At 50.2% G+C, this 19117-nt stretch overlaps 1 protein-coding gene across 1 annotated transcript in view; it reads left to right on the top strand.

The window, feature by feature from the left end:
* Nucleotides 1–19117, top strand: part of INPP5D (inositol polyphosphate-5-phosphatase D) — a 144000-nt gene that overhangs the window by 99966 nt on the left and 24917 nt on the right. Inside the window, exons 18-24 of the mRNA XM_082395832.1 lie at nt 3538–3619; nt 7184–7273; nt 9597–9710; nt 11030–11112; nt 12227–12314; nt 16339–16488; nt 17595–17691. Of these exons, the coding sequence (XP_082251958.1) occupies nt 3538–3619; nt 7184–7273; nt 9597–9710; nt 11030–11112; nt 12227–12314; nt 16339–16488; nt 17595–17691 (704 nt within the window). The remainder of the gene's footprint in view (nt 1–3537; nt 3620–7183; nt 7274–9596; nt 9711–11029; nt 11113–12226; nt 12315–16338; nt 16489–17594; nt 17692–19117) is intronic.

Here is a 19117-nt window from a genome sequence, read left to right as displayed (position 1 = left end):
CTTTTTTGATATTAGGCTGTATGAGCTGTTTGTATATTTTGTCTCTTTTTTAAGTCCTGTACTCAAATATATTTGCTAATCTGCCAAGTCAGTCATCATTACACAAGCTTCTTTGCTGCAGGACTTATCAGAGCCTTTACGGTTTATGAGCATGTGGTTCTCTATGGGAAAATTCGTGTGCCAAACTCAATTGGTCATGAAATATCAATTAATATCTTATGAGACCACTTGTGTTCCACAGAACAGTGTTTGTGGAAACTGTAATAAAGCATCCCTTCATTCTTGTTCAACAGATATTTACCGATGACCTATGATGGGCTGGGCACTGTCCTAGGTCGTGGGAGATCAAAGATGAATCAGATGTCTGCCCTCAAAGATTTTGTAGTAGGAAAGACAAGACAAGATAAATACACAACTAACTAACCAGAGATGGAATATAATGCGTTGCCCGATGCTGTGTGGAGCGGTCACAGAGGGAAATGACCATCAGGGCAGGGAAGGATCGGGGAGGCTTCTTGAAGAGGGTCCACTTGGGGTGCCTGAAGGGTGCTTGGATTTCAACAAGACAAGGGCTGAGGGGGCCTGATCCACTTCAGGTAGAAAGAATTGCCGGAGCAGATGCCAAGGCAGGAAATTCTGGCATCCATCCCCTTCTGGGGCCCAACCCAGGGGAGCCAGCCCCATGCCGGGTCCTGGGGGTTAGAGGTGCGGCAGTGATGAGCTTCCCTGGGGCCACTAGAGACCTGGGGAAATAGAGAACATTCTGGGCATGACCTGGACTCAGGGGCACATGGGAGACTGGATGGAAGTGGGAGAGAAAGGCCAAGAGTTGGGGAGATGCCAGAACAAAGCAGGAGTTAGAGAAAAAAAAAAACACACTGAGAGGAGGAGAGCAGACTCAGGACTGCTGCCGTGACAAGGCTGAGACCCGGGGCAGGACACCTTGTGAGGTGCCCACTGGCTGCTGTGTGCCTGGGCTCGTCTGGTTTAAAGGCACCCTCGGGGCAGGTCCCTGGGGGTACATTTGGAGGCAGTGAAGGGATGGTCTGGTGGGATTTGAATATGAGGAGAAAGAAACTGGGGCCTGAGGTGGCAGAGAGGGGGGTCCTTGATGCCAGGCGAAGCGTCTTCACCTGTTTGATGGGCCCCTGTTTCAGCAAGCCACTGCAAGTTCTGCTGAGGGGCCAGCAGTGTCACAGTGATACACAGAGAAGACTGGTCTGCGTCAGTGTAAAGGATGTGCATGGTGCAGGGGACCCATGAGGAGGCCAGTATGGAGGCTCCAGCTGAGAAATAACGGGGCCTGGAGCTGGGGGGAGCCCGTGAAAATGAAAGAAAAGGAGGAAAGCAGGATATGTTGATAGATCTGATTGACGTTGATAGAAACTGCGAAATCAGAAGGCAGGGCTGGCTCGGAGGGGAAAAATAGAGCTTGTTTTCAGATTTACTGTATAACATGACTGGAAAATCCCAGAGAAAACATCCAGAAGGCAGCTGAAAATACTAGACTGATACTAGGGCTGAGTTGTAGATTTGGGAGTTGTCTGCACAGAGAAGATGGTCAGATCCATGGGAGTAGATGAGGTCACCAAGGAGTACATGGACGATGGAAATAGAAGAGCTGTGGACAGATTTGGGGGTCATCTCCATTGAGAGAGGAGAGGAAGAAGCAGAGACAACAAAGGAGACAGAAAAACCGTGTGTGTAGGTGGTGGGAGGGCCCAGCAGGCAGCTCGCAGCATCGCAGAAGCCGGGGCTGAGAGACTTGCCAGGATCAGTGGTCACCAGCATGGAATGTGAGTCAAGGAGAACGTGTGTGGTCATTGGAACCTTGCACAAGCAGCTGGACTTGGGTTCAGGGATTGGGTGGACACTAAAAGAACGGTTGACATAGAGTCTTGGAGGTGAAATCCAGACCGCAAGAGGGTAAGGGTGGCTCTTTACCAAGAGTGTGCAGGTGAATCACTGGTGAAGCTTTTCAGAAATGCAGATGCCTGGACCTCCTCCGCAGAGGTTCTGATGCAGCAGGTCCAGGGATGGGGCCCTGCTTTCTGGGTCCTTGTGAAGCTCCACCAGCAATTGACCGGAGCAGCCAATGCTGAGAACTGCAATGTTACGAAGTAATAGTCTGGCAGCATCTATGAAATCTAAACACGCACCTACCCTATTCAGCAATTCCACTTTGTTGTATACCTGAGGGAAAGTAGTGCATTTGTTCACCCAACGACAGATACAGGGGTGTTTATAGCAGCTTTGTTTATAATGTCCAAAAACTGGGAACAACCCTATTTCCATCAACATTAGAATAGATCGATGTGGTTTATACATACAATGGAATACAACTACGCAATAAAATGAAAGAACTTATACAAGCAACAGGGTGAAGAAGGTTGAAAGAAGCCAAATGCAAAACAATATATACTGAATAAGTCCATTTATATGTTCAAGAGTTGGCAAAATTAATCAATGGAGACATTAGCCCCAGTAGTGTTTACCTCTCAGAGGCAGTATTGACAAGGAAGGGGCCTGAGGGAACCCTTTGGGATGATGGACATTTTCTATATCTTGATCTGGGTAGTGGTTAAATGGGCGTATACAAATGTAAAAGATCCTCAAGGCATACAGTATAGATTACTATACTTTACTATATGTAGGTTGCTCCTCAAGTTAAAAAAGAGTAAATGGGCAGTCCAGGAGTAGAGGCAGTGAAAACAGAACATTCTTGAAAGAAAATTGGCAAAAAGAAGAAAAGAGAAAAGTAATGGAAGGCTCTTTTAGGATGAGAACGTTTATGTTTGTAGGCAGAGGAGAAAGAGCTAGAACTTAAGTGGAAAATGATATTCCTTAAGGAGGGCTGTTATCATTGCCAGCTTGCCTTGTCTGTCACACCCAGTGGACATCTTACTCACAGTGTAGCTTGGAGAGGGCTCATCATAGTACATGTTGTTTGAAAGATTAGATGGGTATGTGGAGGGCTGGATGGATATGTGGATGGGTAAGTGGATCGATGGATGGATGGATGGATGGATGGATGGATGGATGGATGGATAGGTAGATGAGGGATGGATGTGTGAGTTGACGGGTAGGTAAGTGGATGGATGGATGTGTGAATGAGTGTGTGGATGGATGGTAAGTATATAGGTGGATGAATGGGTGCGGGGGGTAGTTGGAGTGTGTTATTAAAGTGAGTGGCTGGGTTGAATATACAGGTAGAGGGGTTCATCTGAGTCAGAAAAAAAAAGGTAAGAGAATGTAAAAATACAAGAGATTCTGAAATAGTGAGGAGGGTAAGGAAGCACAGCCAGGTGAATCGATCTCATTCTAAAACAGGAGTCCAGGTGTCTGAAAGTGTGGGGCGTGGCCGTGGAGCTAGGACTTAAGGCAGGCGGAAAGGGTTTAAAGCCACCTCTGGGGAAATCCTATAAAAACCAGCAGCAGATGAATCCAGGATTACAGATGCAATGCCTCAATCTCTTCTTTTACAACGTATCTTTTAAAGTAGCATGCATTTTACAGAGCTTTGACTTTGACTTGCAGATGAAGTACAACTTACCCTCCTGGTGTGACCGAGTCCTCTGGAAGTCTTACCCTCTGGTGCACGTGGTGTGTCAGTCCTACGGTGAGTGGCAAGTTGAGAGGTCTGACTGCCCTAAACTAAAGGACTCCAGTCTGTCCATCTGTAAAATGGGAGAACTCCCTGCAACCCCAGTCAGGTGACCTTAAAGAGGTGATGCATCCTGTCCCATCTTGGGCTGCAACAGAATAACTATCTTCTGGTTTGGGAAACATTTGAATTATGAAGCAGTTTTTAAATTTAAATTTATTTATTTATTTATTTTTGGCTCTGTTGGGTCTTCATTTCTGTGCGAGGGCTTTCTCTAGTTGCAGCGAGCGGGGGCCACTCTTCATCGCGGTGCACGGGCCTCTCACTATCGCGGCCTCTCTTGCTGCGGAGCACAGGCTCCAGACGCTCAGGCTCAGTAGTTGTGGCTCACGGGCCTAGTTGCTCCGCGGCATGTAGGATCTTCCCAGACCAGGGCTCGAACCCGTGTCCCCTGCATTGGCAGGCAGATTCTCAACCACTGCGCCACCAGGGAAGCCCTATGGAGCACTTTTTAAAACAAATCTAGATTTATTTTTTTGAAAAGAGCCTATTAGGTTTGAACCATATAAAAGTGGTGTTTTCATAGATCAAAAATCGTTACCTATTGGAAATTCATATGGTTCAACCGAATGCAAATCATGAGTACACACATGTGTTTGGGGGAGATTTAAAGATAAACTGGGTTAAATTGATGACAAAGACACAAGATGCGATATTAAGATAAATAATTATGGAAAAGTTATCCACCCCCGTTTCACCCCCACAGAGTGGAGGTTTTGTTGCTGCCCAGTGGCCACCTTCCTGGCTCCCACCCTCTGTGGGGACCAGCAAATCCCCACGTTCAATGCAGGTCCCATAAAGTTGAACTGGTTTCCATTCCTTCCTTTTGTGCATGCCTTCTGCTGCCCAGAAGGGACCAGAGCAGCTACCCTGGGCTAGTTTAAGGCACGCACCCTGCAGTCCCCTGGCCTCTGAGCTCTGTCCCCAGGAGGGACTTCACTCCCCTTTAGATGCGCGGAAAGGCAACCCACTCCCACAGCCAAGGAACTGTTCTGCTTCAAAACCTACAAAGGCCCACATCCCACCCTCTGCACTCAGCCTCCTCCCTTGTATGTCCCCTCCTCATACCCCATCCACACCCGCACTCTCCAGGCCTGTGACCCTTCCTGCCGCCGGCCATCACCCTGGTCCTCTCTCAGCGCTGCCTCTGTCCCTCGTCCTGCAGCTCCACGAGTCCTGCCAATTCTGCAGTCGAGTCTGCCTTCCAGCCACCCTCTGCAGAAATTCAGGAGAAAGTGGTGGCTTGTGGCATTACTGCTTTTTGAGCCTAAATCCGGTTTTCAAAACGACCCTATCATGGAGGTTTTTAGAAAGAAGGAGGGAGACTTGTCTGCAAGTGGCATTGAGGAGCTAAGAGGACATAGCTGCTCCCTGTCTGGGCCGTGCATTAGCGAGGGAGAGGAAAGCCAGACCTCGCCTGGGAGGCTGCAGCGACTTCCAGGAAGGACCAGGTTTGAAACATGAAGGGCAAGTTTAAAGAAGTAGGGAATTTTGCTAACAGTATTTCATGGAATGCTGGAGGAGGGTTTAATGAGTTGTGAGTGGGCAGGAAATTGGGAGAGAAAAGGGGATGAATGTCCAGAGCTCAGGAAATGGGGGTAAATTTTGAGCTTGAGTCTCATGGTGGTCACATCAATAGCATGTATCAGTTATCTATCGCTGCGTAACAACTACCTTAATATTTGCTTATCATCCAGCAGGCTAGTTCAGGCTGCTGCTTCCTGGTCCTGGGATTCCCAGCTGACAGTCCCAGATGTGGAAGTACTTTTTAGGTCTCTGCTTGCCTCACATTTACTAATGTCCTATTGGTTAAAGGAAGTCACCCGGCCAAGCCCAGACTCACTGTGGGAGGGTGGACCCACAGGTCGTGGTTATAGGGAGGCCACCTAGGTAGGAGTCCACCTCCCAGGTTTCAGGCACGGTTGCTGTAGTGCTAATGCTATCACGGTCAATACACATCTAAAGTATTTTTAAGAACATTTTTTAAAACTCTGCTTGTCCACCCTTTAACTTCCCCTCTTCTGTTGCCACCACAAACTTGTAGCCCCTCACTCGGCCTGACTCCTGCTCGTCCATCATCTCCTGCTTCACGCAGCACCAGGTCCTCGCTGACTTCTTCCTGCCAGTGGCCAAACTTGCTCTGGACTGCTGCCCGTCCTACACCTTGCCTCCTGTCTCGGGGAAGGGATGCCCTCCTCCTTGCCTGGATAAGCTTTTCACCTGGGCCCTTTGCTCCATGCTCTCCTTCTAGCCCAGTCCCAGCATCCCCACTGTCCCCAGTCCCAGCATCCCCACTGTCCCCAGTCCCAGCATCCCCACTGTCCCCAGTCCCAGCATCCCCACTGTCCCCAGTCCCAGCACCTCCACTGTCCCCAGTCCCAGCACCTCCACTGTCCCCAGTCCCAGCATCCCCACTGTCCCCAGTCCCAGCACCTCCACTGTCCCCAGTCCCAGCATCCCCACTGTCCCCAGTCCCAGCAACCCCACTGTCCCCAGTCCCAGCACCTCCACTGTCCCCAGTCCCAGCATGCCACTGTCTTTCTTCTTCTCATTCTCTTTCTCCATCCATCTCACTGTTGTTTCAAGTTGTCTTTCTGACGGTTGTTTGCAAGCGAGCAATTTTTTTTTCCTGTTTATTGGCCATCTATAGTTCTCTTGTGAATTTTCTGCCCATATCCTTTGGTTGGCAGAGGAGTGGTATGTTTATTTTTTCTTTGCTGATTTGTAAAAGCTGTATCGGGAAGGACTTACATCTGTTTATTGCCTTCTCGGTCTCCTGTGCTGTGTCTCCTTTGCCCACTGATGCTGGGTGTGTCCTGGAGTTTCATCCTCATCTCTTGTCATCCTTCATGTCTTCCTGGCGGGGCCAAAGCGTCCTCGAGGCCTCTGCTTCCACCTAACGTCATGACTCCAAATCTGACGATAAATCTCCAGCCCTGAGTACCCAGCCAGACATTTCCACGTGACATATCAAAAGCACTTAGGACTCAGGATTCCTAGACCTCTGCTCTTTCTCTTACCCCCTCCAAACATGCTCTGCTGCCTTCCCTTCTCATCTAAGCACGAAGCTCCTTAAAAAAGTCGTCTACACTCAGTGTCTGCACTTTATCACCTTCCACTCTCTCCCGAAATGGCACCTTCAGTGGAAGGTGCCATTTCTCACTGATGGGCTCAGTGACCCTAAATCCCCATCCCACTCTGGGCTGTGAGTGCCTCATCAATACAACAAAATGCTTAGACCAGAAAAAGCTCCACAGTTCATACACGCAATGATCTATATATTTAAAAACTCCCAAGTCTTTAGGAAAAACTACTACAGCCACAATTAGCCATGGAGGAGACAGGGTCCCACTCTTTCACTACTTTCAAGCGTGGTTATGGAAGGTCAAAAGGTACAAAACCTGAAACTTCTGGAGGCTTCCATAAGCGCAAATTGATTTCTGCCATGCGTTTGCCATCCTTGGCTTGACCAGAAGGGTTTCTCCTTCCCTGCTCAGAAATTCCTTCCCTTCCCTGCAGGCAGCACCAGTGACATCATGACAAGTGACCACAGCCCTGTTTTTGCCACATTTGAGGCAGGAGTCACCTCCCAGTTTGTCTCCAAGAACGGTAAGCGGTGCGTGGTGTCCATCCCTCTGTTCTCCATGCGGACAGAAGGCCTGGGTGCTCATCTTCTGGTTGCAGCAATCAGTTGTCTGTGTTAGATAAAGGCTTATCCTTCCAGGCAAGTCCACAGTCCATCCATCGGGTCCCTTCATGTCCAAACCGTATCATGATTTCAGTCCAGAGCATGTTCTTGCTCTCTTTGGCAAATATGCCAGCTTTTTTTAAGCTTCAATGTTAATACAGTCTTTAAAATTGGGAAAATGAGTGTTTTCCAAGGTGTGGCACATGTGCCACCAAAGACAATTCTGGGTGGGACATGGATGAACATTTATTAGTAAGGCATTTATTTTAACATGTTTTAAATATGACTCTTCTGTGTAAGGCAAGAAACACTGGTTTTCCGTTTAGTCTTATGATATATCTTTTTATTTAAATACGTTTATTTACGTTTTAAAAGTGAGTCTATTTAAAGAAAACGTTAAGTCAATCTTAGAGCATGTGCGTGGTAGGCGGTAAAAATTGTGAAGATAGGATGCGGGTGACTGAGTTTGGGGAAACATCAGAGTTAATAATACTCTATAGATTTGCAGGTAATTTTTCAAATAACCCAGCTCGGCCCTGGTAGCCAGGCCAGCCCCGTCCCAGCAGGGGTCTGGGTGTTGTCTGTGGCATGTCCAGCCCTGGACCCCAGTCCAGGGGTCTGGGTGACCGGGGAGCTATGTTGTCACCTCCTCTGCCCACCCCCCACTTCCATGGTCAGCAGACATCATTTAGGAGGGCTGAGTGCAGGGCCCAATACAGATTGGAAAAGCCTGTATTTCTCTGTGTCCTTGGTGCCCGGAGGGGTGTAGGTGAGGCTGGAACCCTGTCTTCTGGGACACTCTTGCCCATAGGCTGTTGGGTCTAACATCCATGGCCCCAGCAGCGTGACCGCCACTCTCCACACAAGCCTTGACCCACCATCCTGTCGCTTTCCTAGCTCTGGCCACTGTGCCTTTCCAGAACCTTCCACCTCTTCTCCAGTCCCCACCCATCTCTCCTGTCTCTGAGTTCCTACAGCGTTGGTGGGGCAGCCTATGCATCACACCCTTGATGAGGACCCTCGTCACATCCCCAGGGTCAGCCTTGCCCTCCCTCCACTGGGACTCGGCACACAGCAGATGCTCACAAACACCGATTACCGGGATTGAGCGTTGGTTGAACGTCTACCTAAGCAGAGCCCGGCCTTGGTGCTGGGGAGTTAAAAAAAGAAAGGAAGCCTAAGTGAAATAAGCCAGACAGGAAAACAAGTACAAGATACATATATAGTATCACTTATACGTGGAATCTTTTTTTTAAAAAAAAGAAAAGCCAACTTCATTCAGAGAGTACAAGGATGGTTGCCAGGAGCTGGTGGGGTTTGCGGGGAGGAGATGTAAGTCGAAGGGTACAAATTTCCAATTACAAGATGAATAATTTCCAGGGATCTAAAATTCAGCTTGGTGACCACAGGTAATAATACAGCGTTGTACACCTGAAGTCTGCTGAGAGTAGATCCTAAGTATCCTTACCACACCAAAACACACGGTGAATTAGGTGAGGTGACGGATGTGTTAATTATCTTGATCTTGATAATCATTTCAGAGTGTATATGTATATCAAGGCATCGCGTTGTACACTTTAAGTATACACAATTATATTTGTCAGTTTGTCTTCAATAAAGGGAAAAAGAAAAAGAAAGGAAAGCAGGAAGGATGGGAGGGAGAGAGGAAGGGAATGTGTGTCCCTGCTCTCTGGTGGCTCAGGATTTATATGGAGGGACAGAACACTGTTCAAAGCCAGCCTAAGGACACTTGCAAAAGCATCATGTAAATGAAGAGCATACCTGCAAGTTACCTGGGTACAGGTGAGCGTAGGAGCTCAGAGTAAGCAGCAGGAGTAACTCTGCCTGAGGAAGGGGGAACAGGCATCCCTCACTACGTAAACTTAGAAATGAGACAGATTTGGGTATCAGGCACCTGAGCCATTACACAAGCTCTCTTTGCAAGAACCCATGGGGAGGCTGAGGCATTAAGGGCGCTGCCCAAGGCCACACAGCTTTAGTGGCAAAGCTGAACGTAGAACTCTTTCCGCTCTGCTCTGCACCAGCTTTGATTCGTCAGAGAGGCTGTTACCATCATCGGGGATGCTTGGTGTGGGTGGTGGGATTTCAGGAGAATCCTCTCCTTCCACTTAGACTCTCAACGTCCCTGGACCCTAGGAAGGAGCTCGGTGTCGGGGGGCTGGATTGAAACGCTCCATCTCCAGACACATTGTGGAACCGAATCTCTGTTCTCACCTGTTCTAGGCCCCGGGACTGTCGACAGCCAAGGGCAGATTGAGTTTCTCAGGTGCTACGCCACACTGAAGACCAAGTCCCAGACCAAATTCTACCTGGAGTTCCACTCGAGCTGCTTGGAGAGTACGTGCTTGCTGAACTGCCTTTTAGGGGGACAGGCACGGCCCTTCCACAAAAGCCTTGTCATTGATGGTGCTTTTCTCCGCTCTCTGGGAAAGACTACGGATCAGCCTCAAAGGGGGGGTCACAGAGTGGGGCTGCAGGTGGACGGTGCAAGGGGACCCTCAGTTACTACAGGGGCCCCCAGTATCCTGCAATACTGCTGCTCCAGCCCCAGGGACGGGTCAGTCACTGGTGCACAGACCCCTCGGCCCCTTGTAGGCAGCTGGGCAGCTGGACCCTCTCCTTGCCCCTCCGGGCAGAGTTTAGCCCACTCGAGGGTCCTCCAAGCCGGGGCTCCAACTCAACCAGAGAGTCTTGGGCAAAGGTCCAGAGCTTGTGGAGGCCAGTGCTGGGGCCAGAGCAGCTGCTGGTAATCGCTTGTTCTTCCCCGGGGTCCTCTGCTCTTTCCTACATCACAGGCATCTTTCTCAGGTGGTCCGAGCATCCAAAAGCAAACTAGAGATGGACGGCCACCCAACAGCCAGCAGCAGTTCGCACAAACTGTGTTTGGGAAACACCCTTTCTAGGTGCCATTTCTAGGCATATTGTCTAAAGCTGTTCCACGGTGAGGGCATCTGTGTGGTTTCTAGCTCTCCGTGCTGAGATGGTCTGGGGTGGGGGTTTGGAGGGGAGAGGCTGGCAAATCAACCCCACAAAAGGAGGCATTTTGTGACGGGATGACAGATGCTTCCAGAAATTGGGAACAGGGCCTGTGCCACCAGCTGCAGTGCTGCCCCACCCTCTTTCCTCCTCAGACCCAGCCTGGGCTGGTGACAGATCTGCCTTCTCCAGGAAGTCTCCAGGTCCCCGTTCACCTAGCAAGGGCAGAGCACTTCCAAAAATGATGAGGATTTTTGTGCGGGTGTTTTTAATAAAATATCAAGGCATTTGCATACATTTCTATGGAAACAGCATATTAGGAAGCTTAAATTAGCATTTCAAAAGGCTGCTATCTTGAGTGGGATGAACCATCATGTTTCCTAATCTCCTTGCCTGTGATGTGATGATTTCTTTGTTGCCTGGTTTGTTGCAAAGAGGAGCCAAAAAGGAGGGGAATCTCTCTGAGTCTCCTAAAAATAATTAGACCGTGTTGGCAAATGACCATCCCCTGCACCAAAACAGAATCCCCAACAAGCCTGACTCCTAAACGAGACTGTGGCCCCTACAGATACAAGAGGAAGGAGGGTATCTTCATTGGTCCTGGTGGGACAACCCAAGGAGTCTTCTCTGTCTGGTTCTTGTGCTGTTTTCTGAAAGCCAGCCTTCTTATCCTCGGACAGGTTTCGTCAAGAGTCAGGAAGGAGAAAATGAAGAAGGAAGTGAAGGGGAGTTGGTAGTGAAGTTTGGCGAGACCCTTCCAAAGGTAATTCAAGAACAGGGAGGATTTTGCCTCCATCAGCCAGCGGTGCTGGCTAGTGGCAGAGCTCCGGCCAGGCCTGACCAGGGGGAGTGGGGCTCCCACGGGCCAAATGCAGGAGAGGCTGCCTCTCTTTCAAGGTGGGCTATGACGCCCTTCCCAGCAGTGGTTAAACGTGGGCCTGAGCCTAGTGGCCCCAATATTCCTAAATGAATTTCGATTCCCCTGATGGTTGGGGAAGGGATCTAGAGGGCACCTCATCTGACCAGGTGACTTTACAGAGAAAGGACCGCAGGCAGATCCCAGAGAGGCTTGTTCATGGTCACGCGGCCGCAGTGACGTTCTGGAACTTTCTGAATGGAGATAGAGTCCATCCTGTCGGTCAGCATGTACCCAGAGGCCCGCACAAGGGGTGTCTTGGTACCTGTGGATGGGAAGGAAAGGGACAGCCTGGGACCTTTTCATTAGGCCCTACTGTGTTGGGGTCTGCACGAGGAACAGCCTTAAGGTGTGAGAAGGTCACAAGTCGTAGCCAGCATGTAGGAGTGTATCCAGGATGTGTGTCTGTCCCTCGCTGAGCCACCCTCCAACAGCCCACAAGACAGTCCAGGCCCACGCGAGGGGCTCTGCTGCAGGTGGACACAGGCCTCCTGCCCAGATGGAGGGCGGGCCCCATGGTGCCCCCTTCAAGGCAGCTCCATCCCGGGAGGGGCCCGAGGAGAGGGCTGTACCCTGCTGGGGGGCAGGGAGTGGGGTGTGTTCAGACCTGGCTCCTGGTCCCACCAGTGTCTGTGTATCGGCCTGGCCCCATCCTGCTTGGTCCTGGGGTGGGCAGAGGAGGGGGAGGAAGGGCAGGGAGGCGGGGGGGTGAGGCATGTTTGGAGTCAGGCCCTCTCCCCGGGGCCGGGGTGCAGTGTGACGGGGTTAACCCCGCCTTGCTATGCAGGGTGGACACATGGGTTCCTTCCTGCTCTCTGGGGCAAGAAAATCAGGGATTCGAGTTTGTTTAAAAAGAACGTCTACAGTCCTTTTTCCCACGTATTCCCCTCCTCTGGGCTGGCAACCCTCACCCACGTGTCCCCCACCTGTCCAAGCTAATCCTGTGCCCTTCTCTCTGCAGCTGAAGCCCATCATCTCTGACCCCGAGTACCTGCTGGACCAGCACATCCTGATAAGCATTAAGTCCTCTGACAGTGACGAATCCTACGGTAAGTGTCCCAGGACAGGGGCTGCAGGTGCCACACCTGCTGATCGAGGCCTCTGATGTAAGGGAAGCAGCGGTGTCTCCTTCACAAAAGCCCACCGGCTGCTCCGTTCCCCATCCCGGTGCTGCCAGAGGGACAGTTACTGGAAAGCTATCGTTCCGACCCCATCAGGCTCCTGGGACTGACAGCAAACGGCCACAACACCTCCCATCTATGGGGCCTTTGCTGTGTCAGATTCTGTGCCAGGTGCTGGCACGTATTACTTGAGTTATCCTGACATGACCTTGTGAAGCAGATAGTATTCTCTCAATTAGTCGATAAGTAAACTGAGGCTCAGAAAGGTGAAGTGACTTGCCTAAGTCACACAGGTTGTAACTGGCTGAGCCCTAATTTGAAGCCAGGTCTTCCCAGCATTGCCCAGCGCCCAGACCAGGCAGGCTTGAGAACGCCTGTGGCCCCACTAACTGTCCTCCTAGAGAGACACCATCTTCTGTAAAATCTTCAGCCTGTCCATGGCTCCAGGTTTGCCCTTGCGCTTGGTACATGCAGCGCAGCTAGAGCGTGGAGTGAGGGGACAGGTAGCCAGAGAGAGTCTGGAGCCAGATCCATGCCAGCCAGGCTGGGGGTAGATACCGTGTCCCAGGGACGGAAGGGAGCCACAGAAGAGTCAGGCAAGATGGCAACATGGTCAGCTTTGCATCTTAGAAATATGTGTTTGCAGTGATCAACACGAGAGATGAGGGAGCCAGAATGAAAGTAGCGAGGGTTAAAAAAAAAAAAAAAAAAAGGAGAGACAGGTTAAACTTGAGAGGTACTGAGAAGGGAAATTGTTTGACCACGGGAATCGGGGGGAGAGGGTCGAGGATGGCCCTGAACTTGTGGTTCGAGTTGCTGGGGTTAATGTTTCCGTTTCCTGAACTGGGCTGGCTGTGGTGAACAGCAGGCAAAGGAGACAAACGGTTCAGCCAGAGAAGTGGGAGGAACGCCAAAGACCGGGGTCAGGGACGCTGTCAGAGCTGTTCAAGACAACGTGGTTGTGAGAGCAAATGGGGCCAAGAGATCCAACCCAATAAAGACCAGTGTCCTGCAGACAGAGGGGCTTGGGGACGTGTGGGCTTGGGAGAGCCGTGTGCACGGCGAGGGAGTGAGCGGGGGTGAGGAGGCCGAGGGCTTGAGAGACCAGGATGTGCAGCTGGGTCCAGAGAGGGTGTTTGTTTTCAACGGAAGGAATTTGAGGGGGGTTAATGCTGATCGATGGAAGCCGGGAAGCAGAAAGAGGCTACCGACAGGAAGGGTGCCCATGCGTGTCTGTCACCCACGGTGCAGGCTCGGGATGTAGGTACCATCACCACCCTCATTGCAGAGGTGGGAAAATGAAGTGACTTGTCCAAGGTCACACAGGCACTGAGTTTGACAAGCTGCTGTGTGACCTTGGACTTGAACCCAGGCAGCCCAGCTCCAGAATCGTGCCCTCCACTCCCTCCCAGTGCAGCACTGGGAAAAGGGTCCCTGAGCCAGGGCAGGGGTGGGCAGAGCCCAAGGACTGTGATGGAGCAAAGAGAAAGGATCCACGTGGGTGCCAGAGTGTCGGGAGGTTTGCTGGCAGGAAACGGGAACACAGGTCTGACAGCTCCATTTTCTTTTCAAACACTGTAGTTCTCCTTTGTCTCCTCCTCTTGGTATTCATACTGACAAACAGCATATCATACTAATAATTAGGAAAAAAAATCATCCAGCAGTCTCATTCCTTGCTACAGCAATCATTTTTATTTTGCTTTCACACTCCCGTGTTTATCCATAGGCACACATAGATTTCTATATGAATAATTATCACAGAGACACCGTTTATAGTCTGCTTTCCTCACCTGGTATTAGATGATACACATTTTCCATGATCCTCCGACCCAGCCTTCATGATGGTAGCTTTTAACGGCTTCATAATATTCCATGGATTTACTATATCCTCATTTTTAAAAGTACTCCTTACTGCTACTATTGAGGCTCTGCAAATTATTTTTGTTAGTGTTATCAACAATGCTGAGATGGATCTCTTTGTGGACATTTTTATTTTTTATTGAGATATAGTTGATTTACAATGAGTTAGTTTCTGATGTATTGCAAAATGATTCAGTTTTATATGTGTGTGTATATATATATATTCTTTTTCATATTGTTTTCCATTATGGTTTATTATAGGATATTGAATATAGTTCCCTGTGCTATTCGGTAGGACCTTGCTGTTTATCCATTTTATATATAGTATCAATAGTTTACGTCTGCTAATCCCAAACTCCTAATTTATCCCTCCCCCACCCCTTTTCCCCTTTGGTAAGCATAAGTTTGTTTTCTATGTGAGTCTATTGCTGTTTTGTAAATAAGTTCATTTGTATCATATTTTAGATTCCACATATAAGTTATAAGTGATATCATATGATATTTGTCTCTGACTTCACTCAGTATGATAATCTCTAGGTCCATCCTTGTTGCTGCAAATGGCATTATTTCTTTTTTTTTATGGCTGAGTAGTATTCCATTGTGCACGTACACCACATCTTTATCCATTTGTCTGTCGATGGCCATTTAGGTTGCTTCCATGTCTTGACTATTGTAAATAGTGCTACTATGAACATTGCGGTGCATGTATCTTTTCGAATTAGCGTTTTCTCCGGATATATGCCCAGGAGTGGGACTGCTGGATCATATGGTAACTCTATTTTTAGGCTTTTTAAGGAACCTCCATACTGTTTTCCGTAGCGGCTGCACCAATTTACATTCCCGCCAACAGTGGAGGAGGGTTCTCTTTTCTTCATTGTGGACATCTTTTATTCTCCTTTGGCTACATTTGTTATTCTTTTCTTTTTAATTAATTTATTTATTTTTATTTTTGGTTGTGTTGGGTCTTTGTTGCTGCACGCAGGCTTTCTCTAGTTGCGGTGAGCGGGGGCTACTCTTTGTTGTGGTGCACGGGCTTCTCATAGCGGTGGCTTCTCTTGTTGCAGAGCATGGGCTCTAGGCATGCGGGCTTCAGTAGTTGTGGCACGCAGGCTCGGTAGGTGTGGCGTACGGGCTTAGTTGCTCTGCGGCATGTGGGATCTTCCCAGACCAGGGCTTGAACCCCTGTCTCCTGCATTGGCAGGCAGATTCTTAACCACTGCACCACCAGGGAAGCCCACATTTGTTATTCTTTTGGGTCGTCTCTTTAGGGCAAGTTCCCATGTTTGCTGGCTAAAGGGTATACATATGTTTGTGGTTCTTGGTGCTCGGTATCCAACTGATGGCTGTGAAGGCCCCGTCTTGCCTTGTGGACCTTGCCACATCCCAGTGTACAGGTTTCCCCAGATCCTTGCTGGCACTGGGTATCCTTTGCTTCTACTTTTGTTAATTTCATGTCTGTGAGAGAGTCCCTTACTGCTGCCTTAATTTGCATTTTTGATGGCTCAGCAGACTGAACTAGTTTCCATGTACTGAAATCAACCATCTACACTTCTTTTTGTGGAAAATGTCTGTGGGGTTATCTGCCCATTTATCTGCTGGAGATTTGATTTTGAGGAGTTCAGATAAAATACCCTCTGCGTGAAGCTGGCTGCAACTAATGTTCCCACTCAGTCCTCTTTCCAGTTTTGTTTTTTCTCTGTGCAGAAGTTTTAAACTTTTCTGTCCTATCTGTCAGTGTTGTTTTGTCATTTCTCACACTGCTTCAAACCTTGGGAAGTTATTCCTTCCAGCAATCAGATTAGTATTTAATTCTGGTTTTCTGCCGGATTTTCTATGATTTACTTTTTTTTATACCCACTAATCTGCGTGGAGTTCATTTTGCTGTAAGGTTTGAGATGTTTTCCCCAAATTGCTGAGGAGTTGTTCTGAAAGTTTTGTTCCATAATCCCTGCCTTGGCCATTGTCGCAAAGGATCATCTCTGGGCAGGAGAGCTAAATCTCCAGGCCAAATGCATGGTGTTTCTCCGGTGAAATGGCGGGACTGGGTGGGGGGTGGTGTCTTGACATGACTGCTGTCTCCCCACCTCCCCAGGTGAGGGCTGCATTGCTTTACGGTTAGAGGCCACGGAAACTCAGCTCCCCATCTACACGCCTCTCACCCACCACGGAGAAATGATGGGTCACTTCCGGGGGGAGATTAAGCTGCAGACCTCCCAAGGCAAGAAGAGGGAGAAGCTCTATGGTAAGTGGGCACGACCCCTCCCCTGCCCCCTCTTCAGTGCTGCTGGGTCGGGGACAGGAACGGAATAGTGTCTCTGCTGTGGCCTCAGACAGAAATGCAGCATCGGAGGGGATCTCAGAGGCAATCTGGCCCAACCCTTAGCAGGTTCGAGAATCTCCCTACAGAACCACAGCACCTCACAGCCACAGTCACCCTTGCCCGGCCCCAGTCTCTCTTCCTTTTCACACAGGCAAGAGGTCATTTTCTCCTTCTCCTCTTTGCATTACTTCTTGATCAAAAGCACTCAAATAACAGTGCCTAAAATGCGTTGGGCTTTAATTTTCTACTTGATCTATGAAATGATCAACTTATAAACGTCTCATTTATCTCTCACCATAGCTCTGAGAGCCAGGTGCTACCCTTGTTCGGTAGATCAGGACACTGAGGCATAGAGAGGTTAAGTGACTGGCTGAAGGTCACACACTGAGGAAGTGGCTGGCCCAAGGGGAAAGTGCTGGTTCACTCACGTAAATTCGTAAACGTGATGGGGTCCCGCCTCTCACACAAACAGTGAGACAGCAAGATGTGGGACGGTCTGACACCCCCTGCTCATGGGAAGGCCCTGGGCCATCACAGGTGCTGCTTCCCTTGGATGGGGCTCCTCCTTCTGCCCTCTGGGAGCTCCTTTCTCTAGCAGGATCTAGACCTGAGGGGGACTTGGCACCCCTACAACCATAGCCAGAGTCAGATATGAAGATGGGGTCCCAGTTCCCCACTAAGCTCGTGAACAGGTTGGCTTTGGGCACCAAATGCTCTTGTGTTTCTTTTATTCAGATCTGCCAAGAAATATTTGTCTGTTTTATCCCTTGCTGACACCAGCAAGTTGGAAATTGCATGAAATGACAACTCTGGGTCACACATGCCAACTCTCCTCCCTCTGGAGCCATGCAGGCATAACTAATCCATCACCGAACTCACACAAGGTCTCAGAATCTGCCCCCAGGCAGCCATTGTTCACTTTCCAGCTTCCACTTGCCGGGGGAAACCTCTCCGCCATCCTGGCCCAAACCCTGGGAGCTGGGCCCTTGCACGCTCTCACATGCTCTTCCCTGGCCCTTTTCTTGCAGACTTTGTGAAGACGGAGCGGGATGAGTCCAGTGCACCCAAGTCCCTGAAGAGCCTCACCAGCCAGGACCCCATGAAGCAGTGGGAACCTGCCAACAGGTAGAGCGGGGAGACGGGGGGGTGCCAGGGCTTCACCGCAAGCTAGCGTGGCTCTGCAGACCCAGGACTGGGAGTGGGGAACTGGAGCAGAGAGAAGGCAAGGGCCCAGAGGGAAAGAAAGCGCTGGCCACGAAAGGCCTGTCATGCTTCCAGCTCGAGGCCTCTAACCACAAACCCCTGGTGTGACTGCAGCAAGGCCAGGGAGGCTCTTCCGCGCTGCAGAGTCCAGTTCAGTTCAACAAACACTGGCTGAGCACTTCCAGGTGTCAGGTTCTAGAGAGACCAAGGCAAACTAGGTGCGGTCCCTGCCTTAGGAAGGTACATCCTACTAGGAGGACGCCCAGTCCCGGAGGCCGCAGCCCCAGAGATGGTCGCATGGAACAGCTGCGGTATTTCCTGAGGGCCGGGGACATCGGCAGCCATGGCTCCAGGGCTAAAGGCCCCACCCTGTGACTAAGGCGGAAAAGCATTGGGGGGAAGTGCGTGCAGGCTGCTCTTGGCAGGGACTGGGCTGGGAAGAATCTGGTCATCAGAGTCTGGATTACGAGGGGGACAGCAGTCCCCGAGTAGCAGGGTCACCACAGCTCACTGATACGGTCTCGAGTTCAAGCCAGTGAGGTTTGTCGTGGTGTCCGCGCCAGCTTACCTGCCAAGGGGGCAAAGCAGTGCCAGGTAGCTGAGCGAAATCCCAAAAGCCACCGCCGAGCCCAGCTTATTCCTCTCCTGCTTTCAGCCCCAGCCCCCCACCCCGTGCACAGCAACTCCCATCCCCCTCCAGCCTCTGACGGTAGCCCTAGGCATGAAACTATCCCCTGCAATCTTTTTCGCCTACTACAATCCCCTCGATGAAAGCACTGCAGCTCTCAAATGTCTGCTGACTCCAGAATCAGGATCAGTGTAGGTCAACAAAGTATTTTCCATTGGACCAGCATTAGAATTAACACTTACTTCTGAAGCAGGCTCGATGGATGGGAGTGGGATGTGCTCAGAACCAGGCTGGTTGAGCAGATGGGAGCTGGGGAGCGTGTGTGACAACCTCTATATGCAGAACTCTACTTACTAGTTAGTTCCCCGGAGAGCGCCGTCTTACAAGGAAGGACGACACTCCTGTCACCAAGAGGCAGCACAGTGTGTGTCTCAGGGTCACCTCACCAGGTCTGGCCAGCCCCTCCACAGCTGTCAGCTGACTCCCCCACAGTCGAGGCTGCAGCCTTGACCTCTGTGACCTCCACGCTCATCTTTCCAAACACCCGCATGGCTGTCTCCATCCTGATGCCTCACAGACGTGCAAGTCGACTGTCCCAGATGGAACTCTCCATTTACCACCAACACCCTACCACCACCAACAACCCCCATAGTCACTCAGCCCTGCCGGCCATGCCAGCCTCTCATTCCATTCTGCCCACTTGCTCACAGGCCTTCAGAC

The sequence above is a fragment of the Balaenoptera borealis genome, assembly GCF_965194805.1.
Source record: "Balaenoptera borealis genome assembly, chromosome: 6".
NCBI lineage: Eukaryota > Metazoa > Chordata > Mammalia > Artiodactyla > Balaenopteridae > Balaenoptera > Balaenoptera borealis.
This window is presented reverse-complemented; position numbering and strand designations above follow the sequence as displayed.